At 44.2% G+C, this 16,324-nt stretch overlaps 1 protein-coding gene across 4 annotated transcripts in view; it reads right to left on the bottom strand.

Moving 5' to 3' along the window:
* DMC1 (DNA meiotic recombinase 1) overlaps positions 1-10,327 on the bottom strand; it is a 45,133-nt gene extending 34,806 nt beyond the window's left edge. For 2 of the 4 annotated variants that reach the window (XM_084751216.1, XM_084751213.1), the window contains exons 1-5: positions 10,190-10,327; positions 7,560-7,643; positions 6,527-6,571; positions 4,678-4,824; positions 1,036-1,118 (exon numbers count right to left, since the gene is read on the bottom strand). In XM_084751216.1, the coding sequence (XP_084607342.1) occupies positions 1,036-1,118; positions 4,678-4,824; positions 6,527-6,571; positions 7,560-7,610 (326 nt within the window). In that variant the 5' untranslated portion in view covers positions 7,611-7,643; positions 10,190-10,327. Of the gene's footprint in view, positions 1-1,035; positions 1,119-4,677; positions 4,825-6,526; positions 6,572-7,559; positions 7,644-9,950; positions 10,079-10,132 lie in introns of those variants that run through there. The other 2 variants (XM_084751214.1, XM_084751215.1) reach the window with 2 other exon arrangements.
* Between the last annotated feature and the right edge of the window lie 5,997 nt (positions 10,328-16,324).

Genomic DNA, 16,324 nt, shown 5'->3' with positions numbered 1-16,324 from the left:
AGTAAACCACTTTCTTTCATAGCTTCTTTCATAAATATATTATAATTACAGGCTCTAGGGGGAGAAAGTCAGAGAAAAAAATCTATAAATTAATGTATATATAAAAAAATAAAGCTGAACTCAGTGGCCCCAACTGCTTGGAAGCACAAAGGTCACTTGAATCCCTGTATTTAACATCAGCCTGGATAATCTAATGAGACCCAGTTAAAAAAAAATAGATATGTGGCCTGGCGTGGTGGCACATGCCTTTACTCCCAGCACTTGAGAGGCAGAGGCAGGTGGATCTCTGTGCATTCAAGGCCAGCCTGATGTACAAGCAAGTCCAGGACAGCCAGGACTACAAGAGAAACCTTGTCTTGGAAAAAAGAAATATGAATTACCTGCGGGGGGAACACATTATAACCAATTAGGAGAAAATGGCAATACATATCAAAAATCATAAGACTAAGTGAAGCGCTGGGCGTGGTGGCACACACCTTTAATCCCAGCACTCGGGAGGCAGAGGCAGGCGGATCGCTGGGAGTTCGAGGCCAGCCTGGTCTACAAAGCGAGTCCAGGACAGCCAAGGCTACACAGAGAAACCCTGTCTCGAAAAACCAAAAAAAAAAAAAAAAAAAAAAAAGGTAACTACACCTGCCCTTGCTGAAGAGTAAGACTTATAAGACCTAGGAAAATTATTTCTTTTAAAATATTCAATCTAACAACTGTTTTTTAAGTAAACCCAAAGTGGGAAATAAATTTTCTTTATCAACAAAGATGGAAAGAAAGGAAATGTAAGCAGATTTTTCAAGTCGTAGATAAATAAAGGCTAAATTTAAAATGGCTTATGAGTATAAATTCCTTGGAAGAAATGTAATCTGCTTCTACAAGCAGCCTGGAATTTGCCTCACATTCACCTTGGATCAAAACACTACAAACCCATTTAAAGGAAGAAGCTACTTTTACCCACAACAGTGAAAATCATGATGAGACAGAGGAAAAGAAATATGGACTCCAAAGGTTGTACTTAGTGGTAATGAAAATTGAGATACACACTCAAATTCCTGACTCCCAGTAGTGATATGGAAAACCATCCTCCTCTTTTCGCTGTATTCAAAAGCAGTTAAGAATCCTGGTTCCTAAGGAAAGACAGTGGAGAGGTTAGAAAAGAATATATGATGATTGGAAAGCCAGTTACCTCCCAATACGACACGCTCAGACATCAAGGCTATTTCTATTTCTATATGCTCCTCTTTGAAGACTACCCAGAACATGGGCAAAACCACAGGCTTGGGGCTGGAGAGATGGCCCAGTGATTAAGAGCTCTTGTTTCTCTTGCAAAAGACCTGGGTTCAGTTCCTAGCACCCAATGGTGGCTAGCAACTATCTGAAACTCCAGTTCCAAAGGATCCACTGCCCTCTTCTGTTCTCCATGGACACTGCATGCACACAGTGTACAAACATACATGCAAAACACTCATACACATAATTTTTTTGTTTGTTTAAAAAGGCTTTAGTATCATCTCACATTCTTATTAAGTCAATGATATAGGGTACCTGCTGCAATTCAGTATTGATTTTTTTAGGTCTAATATGGACAATAATAGTGTGTCTTTAGAGGGTAGCCTTGAAGAATACATGAAATACATTCATGGTATAAAACAGAAGAGTATTTTACTGAATGATTCAACTGATCTCATTCAATAGCATCATTTTTCTCCCAATTATAGACTTTTTTTTTTTTTTTTTTTTTTTTTTTTGGTTTTTTGAGACAGGGTTTCTCTGTGAAGTTCTTGGCTGTCCTGGACTGGCTTTGTAGGCCAGGCTGTAGTTCTAGACATCTTAAGGATCCCAGAAATTGTAGTTTTCACTATTCATGTGACCATGTCTTTACATGACAGATGCATCATTCATGCATGTGTCAGTCATTTGCTAAATTAACAATCTACAGATGATGTAGTGATGAACAGTAAAAATGGACTCTAATGCAGTCAGTTATGTTTCTTTGTTATTACATGCTCTTGACGTGGTTCTTTTTGTTGTTGTTGTTGTTTGTTTTGTTTTACAAGACGGGGTTTCTCTGAGTAACAGCTCTGGCTGTCCTGGAACTTGCTCTGTTGATCAGGGTGGCCTCAAATTCACAAAGATCTACCTGCCTTTGGCTCCTTAGCCCTGGGTTTAAAGGTAAGCATCACTGTCACCACCACCCAGTTGCTCCTACACATCTTTAAGTTTTTAAAATTGGTTTTTTGAGACAGGGTTTCTTTGTGTAACCCTGGCTGTCCTGGAATTTGCTCTGCAGATGAGTCTGGCCTCCAACTCAGAGATCCACCTGCCTTTGCCTCCCACATGCTAGAGTTAAAGGTGTGTGCTACCACCACCGGGCTACCTTCTGGCTTGCTTTACGTGAATTCTGGGGACTGAACTTACGCCCTTGTACTTGCTAAGCAAAAGTTTACTGACTGAACTATCTCCCTAGCCCTAAATCTTGTATGTGTGTGGTGTATGTACATATGTTTATACTTAAGCATGTAAAGGCATCCTATGTCTTCCTCTATTACTCTCCACCTTGTTTTTCAGACAAGGTCTCTACCAGAGCCGGAAGCTTAGTTTTGGCTAGGCTTGCTGGCCAGTGAGCTCTGGGAGCCACTTCTCTCCACTCCCTAGGGCTGCGCTTGCAAGCACAAACAGCCATATTTAGTTTCTACATAGCTGCTGGGGATTAGAACTCAAGTTTTCTTGCCTACATAGCAAATATTCTTACTCACTTAGCCATCTTCCCAGCCATAAATTTCACTATTCAAGAATAAACAAAAGAATACCTTTTCTGTATCCAGAGTCTTATCTTTCTTAGCTAAGGCTAGGCCTGTGCTAACTCTTCCCTCACTGAAGTTCTTCAGAGTTTAAGAACCACTGTCAAAAGCCGGGCGTGGTGGCGCATGCCTTTAATCCCAGCACTCGGGAGGCAGAGGCAGGTGGATCGCTGTGAGTTCGAGGCCAGCCTGGACTACAAAGTGAGTCCAGGACAGTCAAGGCTACACAGAGAAACCCTGTCTCGAAAAACCAAAAAAAAAAAAAAAAAAAAAAAAAAAAAAAAAAAGAACCACTGTCATGGGAACTGGAGAAATGGCTCAGAGGTTTAGAGCGCCGCCTGCTCTTCCAAAGGTCCTGAGTTCAATTCCCAGCAACCACATGATGGCTCACAACCATGTTTAATGAGATCTGGTGCCCTCTTCTGGTGTACATGCAGGCAAAACACTGTGTATATATGACAAATAAATAAATCTTAAAAAAAAAAAAAAAAAAGAACCACTATCATGACAGGCAATGGTGGCACACGCCTTTAATCTCAGCACTGAGGAGCCAAAGGCAGGTAGATCTCTGTGAGTTCCAGAGCTTGTCTACAGAGTGGGTTCTAGGATAGCCAGGGCTACACAGAGAAACACTGTCTCAAAAAAGTAAACACACACACACACACACACACACACACACACACACACACACAGAAGCTAGAAAGTAGTAGAGTTTCCCAAAACCTGTGCATTACTGTAGAACTTCCTTAGACATTCCAGAAGTTCAGGAAGTAGCCTCTAGATACAATGCCTTAGTGGGTCCAGAACAGAGCAATTGGGCCAGGAATACCAGTGGTCACCTGGGTCCTCTCCAAGTTCAAGACCACAAAACCACTTCTGTTACCTTTCTGTTTTGATGGCCATTTCGGGTCATGAAACCCACACATACACGTAGAGAAATAGAAAGCCTTGGACTTCTGTAGAGAGGGATACTTGGGGAATACTTTCTGTTTATCTTTTGTTTATTTGTTTGTTTTTGGTTTTGTTTTTCAAGACAGGATCTCTCTGTGTAGCCTTGGCTGTCCTGGACTCACTTTGTAGACCAGGCTGGCCTCAAATTCACAGCGATCCGTCTGCCTCTGCCTCGGGGACTACTTTCTGTACATTAATATTTCTAGACTGAAAACAGAGACCTTATGATCCCAACACTCTCCAGGAAAGCATAGGTTAAAGGCTGTATGCTTTTCCCTGACAGCCTGATTGCTTGCATTCTTTGGGGTCACTAGAAGGTATAGGTTGTGAACTCAGTTGCCTCAGTGGACATACTCATGGCTATATTTACTCTACACACATAGACCCAATCTAGGACTGTCTTCTTAATTGGCCTATGCCAAGGAAGAGTAAATTCTTTAATACTGAGTTTCAGAGGAGCTATAGGCATATGTGAAAAGACAAGACAAACAAAGGGGGGGGGCAGGTAAAAACAAACAAATGGCAGAGGATCAAAAAGCCAGAGTAGTATAAAGGCAAGTTTTGGTAAAATAGTCATCTTCAATAATATTCCAAGTATCTTTAAAAAACAAAACAAAATATGTTTTCTTTTTAGATTTTAATTACTTTAACTGTATTGTTAGGGGTATACACCATGATGTTTCTATCATGTGGTTCTAGGAATAGAACTCAGGGCCAGTCCATGCTCTAGGTATCTTAGTGCTTGCCTCCAGAAGGTGACTGGACTGGTGTGGCTTTGGAATTACAGTAACGAGCAGGTAACATGGGGAGTATACTATATTGTGGTCTATCTTCAAGAACTTAAAAGTTCCTACTATAGCTTCTAGTGTTCACGAGAAAAAGCAACACAGACAACTCTGCTAAGCTAAGACAGAAAAGAGGAAACTTGGCTTACAATTAGTTTGTTGGCTGCTTCTTTAATCTTTTCTACTTTGGCTTCTGAGAGCCCTTTGACATTGCAGAGGGCTCTTCTTGTTGTCATTTGTATTCCTTTAATGGTACAGATTCCCACAGACTTCAGTTTCTTAATATCAGCCATGTTCTGAAATAAAAGAATGGGCGTAGCAGATTGATAAAATGCCAGGCTAAAACACTCCTCTACTATGTCATGAGCTTCATGTCCATCTCCTTCCATCACGATGCTAATTTTACACAAGCAACCAGGTGGAACCCACCCACTGCCTAGCCAAATGTTCTGGAAATATCTGAGTAGAGCATACCCAGCAGGTTGCCAAATGTTCTGGCTGTGCCCTGATTTTCCCAAGAATGTTAGTGAGACCATGGCAATGTAGCAAGGAATAAAACAGAAAAGTCTGTTGGTGGAAAAGCTAACAAATTTATCACAGATTCACCCCCTCAGTTCAGCTCTTTCTTTCTACAGAACTTCATTACCAATATGTTCTCTACATTTTTCAAAGTTTTTTTTTCTTCTGCTCCTGAAGAACACAAATAACTATATCATCAAAAGACTGGGGTTCTCTCTTGCCTCTATGTTGTTGTGGTGGTGGTGTTTTGGGGTTTGTTTGTTTGTTTTTCAAGACAGGGTTTCTCTGTGTAGCCTTGGCTATCCTGGACTCCCTTTGCAGACCAGGCTGGCCTTGAACTCACAGTGATCCGCCTGCCTCTGCCTCCCGAGTGCTGGGATTAAAGGCGTGCGCCATCACCACCTGGCACTTGCCTATATTTTTCAAAATCAATGGAAAGAGAATAATATGAAGATTTCAAAAGGCAACCTCAAAGCTGGGTCATGGTGGTGCATACTTTTTAATCGCAGGAGAGAGAGGCAGAGGCAGAGGGATCTCTGAGTTTGAGGCCAGCCTGGTCTACACATTGAGTTCCAGGATAGCCAGAGCTGCACAGAGAAACCCTGTCTAGAAAAACTAAAACAAAACAAAGCAAAAAAGACAAACTCCACAAACTTTTAACACCAATGATTGCTGTTGACATTCATATACTTTGATAGTCTACAGCTCTGCCACCATGATTTACCCTGGTGACATGTGACAAATAGAATTTTCTGATTAGCTAATGTAAGATCTAGAGAGACAAAGGGGGATGGCTGTTTAGAGAAGCTCTGAACGTCTCCAGCGGAACCAGGTTCTCAGTCACTGGAAGTCCTCCACAGTGTTTGGTTGTCCCAGGTAGAGAAGGACTGCCAGCATTAAATGCATGAATAGAGGCCAGATGTATGAATTCAGTTTGCTGTGACTACATATGAGCTGTAATTCCATGATTGCTCAGAGTAACACTAGTTGGTTGGGTTTTTTTTTTTCCAGGATTATTTCCACGCATACTATAAACATACCAAACCATTAGAGTAGTAAGTGGAGTTTCATTATTACTGGGCCCTGGAGTGTGACTTTGATATTAGATTAATGTAAACCAGACCCATTCCAGCTTTGATGAAGTCACTTTATCTTAGCCAATATGTCCTTCTAACTCAACTGGTGAGGGTCTGCTTGGGCTTGTTGCCGCACAGGGCCACACCTCTGTCAGTCAGTTCTCCTTATTTACATTCTCCACAACTTTGGATTTAACTGCTTCTTGCTTCAGTCTCCTGGCTCCCTGGGGTCAGTTCTCACATAATGGGATAAAATTGTCTAGAATATCAAGCATATTGCCAAACAACTTAAGACATATAGACAGCCTCCTTCATCACACAATAAGGGATTATCCAGGGTTGGTAAGGACAGGGCCGAGACAATGGAACAGACTGTTTAATACAGTATTGAAAAGTTACTCACAATTCCATGTTTCTGTAACAGGTCAATGTCTTGAAACAAAGATTCCTAAATGAAATAAAATAGAAAGAATGGATTTTAGATCTTCATATCTAAATAAATGTTTCACACTTTTGAGAGTGACTAATACTGATTCACTACTCATTCCATAATACTGCAATTCTGCTTTTCTAAACACTGAAGTGGGATCATCTTTTCAAACATGTTACATATTTAGAAAACATGCCAACAATGAAAGTTCCATGACTTCCATAACTAAAACACTGTCCAAAGCAGCGGAACAACATTTGAACCTATTTTTTTTAAGTGTTTACGTTTTTTTTTTTTTTTCAAGACAGGGTTTCTCTGTGTAGCCTTGGCTGTCCTGGACTAGCTTTGTAGACCAGGCTGGCCTCAAACTCACAGTGATCCACCTGCCTCTGCCTCCCAAGTGCTGGGATTAAAGACATAGGCCATCACACCCGGCTCAAAAGTGTTTACGTGTGTGTGTGTGTGTGTGTGTGTGTGTGTGTGTGTGTGTGTGTGTGTGTGTTTCCTGTATGTATGTCTGTATACCTCATGCATGCAGTGTCCTCCGAGACCAAAAGAATCATCAGATTCCTTGGAATTAGAGTTTGTGATCATATGGGTGCTGAGAATCAGCACTCAGTTTAACAACTGCTCAGCCATTTCTTCGGCTCCTATTTGACCTATTTTATTTAATACAAATTTTGATATCCTTTCTCAGGACTAGTGTACACAGGTAGGAGTAATTTGTTATTACTTTCATATGGGGCTGGAGATGTAACCAGTGGAAGAGCATTTGCCTACCAGCAAAAGGTATTGGGCTGAGTCTCTTCTACTCAAAAACAAACAACAAAAAACTTTCATGCCAGTTGCTAAGTAGCTAAACTTAGTACCCTTTGCCAAAGAAATTGTTACACATTTATGTGTCTGTCTTATTTCTAGTTTTAGTTCCTAAAAACAGTAGCTTAAAAAACAAGGATTTCTGTGGAAAGGCTGAATGTCAACATAACTTTCAACATTCTAATAATACCTCCTCATCTTGGAATCCCGATTCTTCCTGTACAACTTGATCCTCTTTCATGTTGAAAGGAGAGCAGCAGAAAAATAATCAATTCTGAAAAAATAAGAAATATTACTTAAGAAGTTTGGGGGGTGGTGTGCATGTGGTGTTTTGGGTTTGGTTTGGTTTGGTTTGGTTTTTTGAGACAGGCCTTCTCTGTGTAGCCATGGCTGTCCTGGACTTGATTGTAGACCAGGGTGGCCTTGAACTCACAGAGATCTACCTGCCTCCTGAGTGCTGGGATTAAAGGCATGTGCCACCACGCCCCGAATGAGTTAGGGTTTTTATTGCTGCTATGAAACACCATGACCAAAAAGCAAGTTGGGGAGGAAAGGGGTTTTTTTTTGTTTTTGTTTTTTTGTTTTTTGTTTTTTTTCTTATATATCTTAGAACACAGTCCACTGAGGGAAGCTAAGGGAGGAACTCAAACAGGACAGGGACCAGGGGGCAGGAGCTGATGCAGAGGCCATGGAAGAGTGCTGCTTACCGGCTTGTTCATCATCGTATAGAACCCAGGACTACCAGGCCAGAAATGGGCTCGGCCCACATGGTTGGGCCCTCCCCCATCAATCACTAATTATGAAAACACCCTACAGCTGATCTTGTGGGTGCATTTTCTAATTGAGTTTCCCTCCCTTCAAATGACTCTAGCCAGGACATAAAACCAACCAGGACAATATTCAATGATAACTTTTTTTGTTTTTTGTTTGTTTGTTTTTCTTCCCAAGCAGGGTCTCTGTGTAGCCTTGCCTGTCCTGGACTCGCTTTGTAGACCAGGCAAACTCACAGTGATCCACCTGCCTCTGCCTCCCAAATGCTAGGATTAAAGGCATGCGCCACCATGCACAGCTTTGTTTTGTTTTTTAATGCCATGATGCTACAGACATGATTGCGTATATTACTATAAAATGTGGTCTGAATAATCTTGTTCTTGATGTATTATTTCCTCTTTTTGTTTGTTTGTTTTTTGAGTTGGTTTCTGTGTAGCCCTGGCTAGCTTCAAACTCAGAGATCCATGTGTTTCCTCATTTAATACCAAAGTCAAGTGTTGGAGGCCAGCACAAAGGAAACAAACCACTAAGGTAGCAAAGAGTTGGGTATAAAAAACCCAACATATAGGCTGGAGAGATGGCTCAGAGGTTAAGAGCAGGGGCTGCTCTTTCAAAGGTCCCGAGTTCAGTTCCCAGCAACCACATGGTGGCTCCAGACAGATGCCTTCCTGTGGAGGGCAGGCTCACATGTGGCCAGAATACTCTATAAATAATAAATAAATCTTAAAACAAAAAACAAAGCCGGGTGTGGTAGCACACGCCTTTAATCCCAGCACTTGGGAAGCGGAGGCAGGTGGATCGCTGTGAGTTCGAGGCCAGCCTGGTCTAAAAAGTGAGTCCAGAGTCCAGAACAGCCAAGGCTACACAGAGAAATCCTGTCTCGAAAAAACAAAAAAACAAAAATCAAAAACAAAAAACCCAACATACGTACCCAAGTACAAATACAAAAAAAAAAAAAATGTATTTGAGTGGGCTTTTCTGGAATATATTGGGTTTTTATTTTATTTTATTTTTCTTTCAGTCTTTTTTGTTGTTGTTGGTTTTGGTTTTTGGAGACAGGGTTTCTCTGTGTAGCTTTGGCTGTCCTGGACTCGCTTTGTAGTCCAGGTTGGCCTCGAACTCACAGCGATTCACCTGCCTCTGCCTCCCGAATGCTGGGATTTAAAGGCGTGCACCACCACCACCACCTGGCCTCCTTTCAGACTTGAGAGAGGTTTTGCTTGGGACCTTGGCTGTCCTGGAATTCCACATGTAGAACAGACTGGCTTCAAATTTGCAATGAATTTCCTGCCTCTGCCTTCTGAGGGTGCTCATATGTGCGTGCACGTTTGTGAAGTTTACATAACTTGAAACTCCTGCCCCTCCCTCCCAGGTCGGGGACCCCATGCGTGCGCACCACGGCTATCTCTTAGCTATGCGCATGACTAGCCCAAATTGCTGACCATCCTAACTGAGGAAAGCAAATCCCTCACCAAACACCCCTCGCCTTCTTTCTGGATAGTTCTGTTCGACCCACGGGCCGTGAACTCAGATCTGCTTTCCTAAGCTAGGATCCCAGGGGTGCTCCCTGCCCGGGATCAGAAGCAGGGCGCAGGGGACTCGGGTGGGGAGCGGCAGGGGAAGGGGTGGGGTTTCGGGGACTGAGGAGGCGACGGGGGGGGGGGGGGGGGCAGGGGTTGGGTGGAGGGGCAGAGCCTAAGTCAAAGGCGGTTGGAGGCCCACGGCCCCTCAACGGGAGGCTGCCTGTGCCCCCAGGGCCTTCATTTCGCCAGGCCGCAGTTCCCTTGTGACACGGTCGGACTAGACTTACAGGAGGCTGCTAACGTCCTGAAAGCGCTACGTGCCCCAGGGCCGAGGTGGAAGGCGACGGACACCAGGCCAAGCCCAACAACGACCAAGAATTACCACAGAAAGGGCACGCAGAGGAAGCGCTTTCTTCAAGGCTTTGCGTTTTCCTCAGTTTTTCCCGCGCTTCCTCGTCTCACCACTCACCCCCACACACACTCGAACCCACAGTCTCCCCCGAGATTTTCAAGGTGAATCCCTTACGACTCCTACTCGGGCTTTCTCGTCCAGTCCAGAATTCTAACTCGGACCCAGAACGCCGAGGCGGACAAGCCAGGCGTCGAATCGAGGATCTATGGGTTTGGCGCCAAATGAGGACCGAGGGGGAGAGCGCCTCCAATATGGGCGGGGCTCAGACTACGGGGCGGGGCTCAGGCTGCGGGGCGGGGCCCAGGCTGCAGGGCGGGGCTCAGGCCGCGGGGCGGGGCCCAGGCCGCAGGGCGGGGCAGTGTGGTGGTGGCCGCAGGACAAGGGGCGTGGCTTGGCTCCCGGCGGGTAGAGGTGAACGTGAGGGGCGTGGCGAGGAGGGGGCGGGGCAAAGGCTGCGCGGTGGAACGTGATCCAGATCCCCAAGGTCCCTGAAATGAGAAAGGACTGTAGTTAGTGGAACACGGACTCTGAGGAGAAGTTTGGGCAGGAGAACAGAGCCCAGGCGGCCTTTGGGGAAAGGATTTGCTGAGGCAGAGGGAGAGGACTCTTAAGTTGGGGCGCTGAGCGGAGGCGGCTGACCTGGGCCGGAGATGACGACCGAGGACAGCATGGAGATCCTTTTCCCCTACCTGGGGCTGCTTGCATTCCAAGCTTTCCATGTTGGCTGCATACTCAAGGCTTCTCATTCCTCTCCTCCTACCTCAGCGTTTTGCTGACTTCTCTTCTGGGATGGAGAGTAATTTTCTTTGTCCCAACGTGGCTCTAAATAGTCTATAGAAACCCAACAGATTTTAGTTCCGTTTTAAATAGGAACCCGGGGCCAGCCATGACGCCAGCAGGGCCATCTCTCCAGATTGCCTCCCTTTCCCCTTAAATGGAAACCGACTGTTGAGAGTCATGAAATGACCCAGCAGCACAGGCTAACCTCCATTTTCTTTCAACCTTCTTGATGGAATAAGTACCAAAACCATTGACACTCTGAAGGACATCGTCCTCTCCCATGGATAGTTTAAAGAGCCAATAAATGTGATAGCTCTTCAAAATTCTCTTCTTGAATGGAAATTGTCCATTTGAGAAGGAACTCTTGTGAATCCACCCAGAATACAGTAACTTTGGGGCAACTTATTTGAAGACATCAGCAGTATATGGGAGAGCCTGCAAAGAGCACAGCAAGACGATTTAGGGAAATCTAGCATATGTAGTTTGGTGTAGTGACAGCTGGGAGAGAGAAATGTTCATAATATTTGAAGGTTGTGTGCAGTACACTCAAAGAAAGAAACCGAAATGAGCTTGGTAATGACAAATTCGTGAAGTGAGGAGAAAGTTTTGTTAGGATGTCATACTGATAGTTCTGTGCAACTTTTTTTTTTAAATGTTTAAAAACAGCCATAAACAGGGAATGAAAAAATGCACCTACCAGTCAAATCAGGAAAAGTTAAAAAAAAAAAAAAAAAAGCATTTCACATTCTATAAGAATTCTGAGTATCATGAAGGAGCAGTTTTGAGTTGATGAAGGAAATGAGTGAATGGTGTTGGAGTGACGAGGTAACCATCTGGAAGAAGATAAAATTGGAACCATACTTCACACCTTTTACCAAAATAAGTTCTAGATGGATAAAACAGAACAACATAAGAAAAGCACTAGGAAGCTGGGTGTGGTGTCCCACGCCTTTAGTCCCAGCACCCTGGGAGACAGAGGCAGGTGCGTCTTTGTGAGTTTGAGGCCAGCCTGGTCTACAAATTGAGTTTAGGACAGCCAAGGCTACACAGAGACCCTGTTTTGAAAACAAAAAACAAAAAGAAAAGCACTAGAAGAAAGCATGAGACCATTTATTTTCATAAGAAAAATGGTGGTTTGGTTTGGTTTGGTTTTTTGAGACAGGGTTTTCTGTGTAGCCCTGAATGTCCTGGAACTCACTTTGTAGACCAGCTCATCTCTAACTCAACAGAGATCCGCCTGCCTCTGCCTCTGCCTCCCTGAATGCTGAGATTAAAGGCGTGTGCCACCACTGCCTGGCCGAAAAATATTTTCTTTAATCTAACATTTCATGTGCATGAATGTTTTCCCTGCGTGTATGTACACCATGTGTGCGCCTGGTGCCAGTGAAGGTCAGAATAGGGTGTCCGGTCCCCTGAACCACAGTTAGAGATGGCTATGAGGCACTCTGTGGATGCTGGGAATTGAATCTAGATCCTCTAAAAAAGCAGGGCATAGCACAAAACTCAAAAGCTATAGAAGACTAATAACATTATTTTATGTGTATGTGTGTGCCTGCATGTACATATGTGCACCAAATGTGTTGGTGCCGTTGAAGCCAAAAGAGGCCATCAGATCCCCTTAGAAGTAAAATTACAGGTAGCCAGGAGGTGCTTTTAACTACTGAGCCACCTCTCCAGATTATTGTTTATTTATTTATATTTATTTTTCCTCTCCAGCTTTTGATAAGACTATATTTAAAAAAGAAAGAAATCAGCCAGGTGTAGTGGCACATGCCTTTAATCCCATCACTTGAGAGGCAGACAGAGGCAGGTGGCTCTCTGAGTTCAAGGCCATGTGGTGTACAGAGTGAGTTCCAAGACAACCAGGACTACACAGAAAAAGCCTGTCTCAAAAAAAAATAAATAAATAAGAAAAAGAAATTCAACATGGCAAACGCTACTTTCCTATTTAAGATATGGGGACCATAGTAAGCCACCTTTGTGTCAGTTAGTAGCCAGATAATATGGCCTATTCTGGGGTGGGGACCTCAGGAATGACATCATTTTCGTATACATTTTTTAAAAATAATGTCATTATGTATTCTAAAGAATTAACAGGCAGCGGGATTCAAAGCAGGACCTGAGTCTTAAACCACTGCACTGCACTGCCCCTCTGTGGACAACCACCTTATAGCTAAATTGAGGGAACTGGGGATCTTTACACCAGGAGTCTGTTGAATATATTATATATTCTTGGAGTTTCAAGAGCACAAATTTTAGAAATGCTTTGACAGACAACTAAAGAAAGAAGGTTCATCACTCCCACAACCCAAAATAACTTGCCAGGCAGATCTTCCCTTAAGCATTTAATGCATTTAGAAAGTGGGCATTGATTCCCACTGTGTGCCAGGCCCTGCACTGGACTCTCCGTGGTTGAGATTCATGGACAAGGTACCAATGCTCCTAAGGGCCGAGATAAGAGAAAGCAGACAGTTATGATGCTAGTGGGGGGCACGATCCCCAGGTCTGCCTCTCCCCATTGCTCAATTTCCTGTGAATAGCTTCATTTATCTACAGAATGGGAACCTTGTGGCTGAAAAACAACTCTTAGAAACCAGAAATCGAGTCACTTTGGAGAGAGATTTAGAAATGTTTCTTCTCCACGGCTACTTGCTCACACACAAAAAGCCATCCAAAACCTGCTCCTGCTGTTCTAGGATTGAAAAGGCGAAGGCCTGCCCGTCCCTTCCTAGGAGGGTCACGCTCCTTCGTGCTTTAAGAGTTTTTCTACAGTGAAACAAACCACATATGGGCAGCCGCCAATGGTGGCGCACGCTTTTAATGCCAGCCAGAGGGAGGCAGAGGCAGGCGGATCTCTGCAAGTTCGAGGCCAGCCAGGTCTACAAAGAGAGTTCCACAACAGCCAGGGCTACACAAAGAAACTGTCTTGAAAAACCAAAAGAGAGAGAAAGGAAGGAAGAAGAAAAGGAAGAGAAGGATGGGGAGGAAGCAGCAGCAGCAGCAACCATCCATAGGTGACCAATGACCAGTATCCCTCATTGTCCCCAGTGGGGAGATGCTCTACAACAGGGGTTCTCAACCTTCCTAACGCTCCAGCCCTTTAACACAGCGGCTCATGTTGTGATGACACCCAACCATAACATTTTGTTGCTAATTCAAACCTGTAATTTTGCTGTTATGAATCATAATGTAAATATTTTTGGAGATACACATTTGCCAAAGGGGTCTTGACCCACAGTTTGAGAACCACTTGCTCCATAATGTTCTATTCTTAGATTCAGTATACACACGCACAGACACACACACACACACACACACACACACACACACACACACACACACACACACAGCCTATATGCCCCCTTGATTAATAATTTCCTTCCACTAGTGTGTTTTATATTTTAATTTTGTTTGCTTTTTTCAGACAGGGTCTTACTATGTAGATGTGGCCCTCCTGGAACTCACAGAGATCTGCCGCCCCTACCTCCTTAATGCTGGTATTAAAGGTCTGCACCACCTTGGGCTGGAGAGATGGCTCAGAGGTTAAGAGTACTGGCCGCTCTTCCAGAGGTCCTGAGTTCAATTCCCAGCAACCACATGGTGGCTCACAAGATCTGATGCCCTCTTCTGGCATGCAGGCATACATGCAGATAGAGCACTCATAGACATTAAATAAATAGTAAATCTTAAAAAAAAAAAGTGTGCACCACCATGCCCGCTATATTGCATATTCAGAAAGTGGAAATCTTCACATTCTTTCTAAACCATCCTTGGAATTTCGTTAATACTCCCTAATTCCCACTTAGGCTTCTGTCTCGTTTCCCTGCTGCCTGGCTCTCATCGGTGCACAGCACGCTTCCCTGGATGTTACTGATTGCAGAGGTTGATGGGAGCAGGCGTTGATACACCCCTTTATCAACCTCCAATATTACCAGCACTTGGGAGCAGTAGGCAGGAAGATTAGGAGTTCGAGGCCCAGCCTCAGCTGCATAGTCTGAGCTACATGAGACCCCCTTTCAATTCCCCTGACTTCTCCAAATTAACACTATCTTATTAAATAACATATTTCAGAAAAGTTTCTTGCTGGGCGATATGGCACACGCCTTTAATCCCAGCACTTGGGAGGCAGAGGCAGGCACATCTCTGTGAATTTGAGGCCAGCCTGGTCTATAAACTGAGTCCAGGACAGCCTGGGCTACACAGAGAAACCCTGTCTTGAAAAACAAAAAAAAAAAAAAAAAAGTTTCTTAAATAGTATTTTACTTATACACTGAATAAATTAAGGTTTTGGTTTTTGCTTGCACATGCAGTGAGGGAAGATGCAAACATAAGTAACACAGCATGAAGAGGACAAACTTGTGGGAGTCGGGTTTCTCTTTGCGCTATGCGAGTCACAGGGGTTGAACCCAGGCCACTGGGCTTGACAGCATGTGCCCTTGCCTGCTGAGCCATCTCACCAACCTCAGAAAGATTTCCCAAAACTTTCAGGCCAGGCATAGCAGTACATGCCTTTAGTCCCAGTGCTTAAGTGGGCGGCTCTCTCGAGTTTGAGGCCAGCCTGGTCTACACAGCAAGCTCCAGGACAACCAGACCTGTATAGTGAGACCCTCCCTAAAAAACATTTTTATGTGCATGGGTATCTTGCCTCTGTGTGTGTGTGTGTGTGTGTGTGTGTGTGTGTGTGTGTGTGTGATGTGTGCCTGGTGCCTGAGGAGCCAGAAGAGAGAACCAGATCCTGTAGAGCTGGAGTTAAGGATGGTTACAAGCCACCATGTGGGTTTTAGGAACCAAACCTGGGTGCCCTGCAAGAGCAGGCAGAAGGTGGCTCTGATGTTCGTGACAGCACTATGTAACCCCCAAGTCTCTCAAGATGGCTCTCACTGAGCCGTCTCTCCAGTCCCGTCAGTTAACTTGATGCTGTCATTCTATTATCTGCTGCCACCAGTAGTGTGTTTTCTCATTTGGGACATTGATGTATATGTGCCTTACTCTTTTGGAAAAATTATTCCCGGGGCCAGGTAGTGGTAACAAATGCTTTTAATCCCAGCACTGGGGAGGCAGAGGCAGGCGGATCTCTGTGAGTTCAAGGCCAGCCTGGTCTACAAAGAGAATTCCACGACAGCCAAGACTACACAAAGAAACCCTGTCTCGAATAATCACAACAACAAACAATTATTTTAGCCTGCCATGCTAGTGCATGCCTTTAATCCCAGTACTTGGGAGGCAGATTTCTGAGTTCAGGGCCAGCCTGGTCTACATAGTAAGTTCCAGGGCAGCCAGCAGTACACAGAGAACCTCTGTCTGGAAAATTTTAAATAAAAAAATTTTTTTTAGCCCAATGAGGTGGTACATGCCTTTAATCCCAGCACTCAGGAGGCAGAGGCAGGCAGATCTCTGTGAGTTCAAGGTCAACCAGTCTACAAAGGGAGTCCAGGACAGCCAATGTTACACACATGGAAATCCTATCTC

Source organism: Acomys minous (assembly GCF_964271855.1).
Source record: "Acomys minous genome assembly, chromosome: 12".
Taxonomy (NCBI): domain Eukaryota; kingdom Metazoa; phylum Chordata; class Mammalia; order Rodentia; family Muridae; genus Acomys; species Acomys minous.
This window is presented reverse-complemented; position numbering and strand designations above follow the sequence as displayed.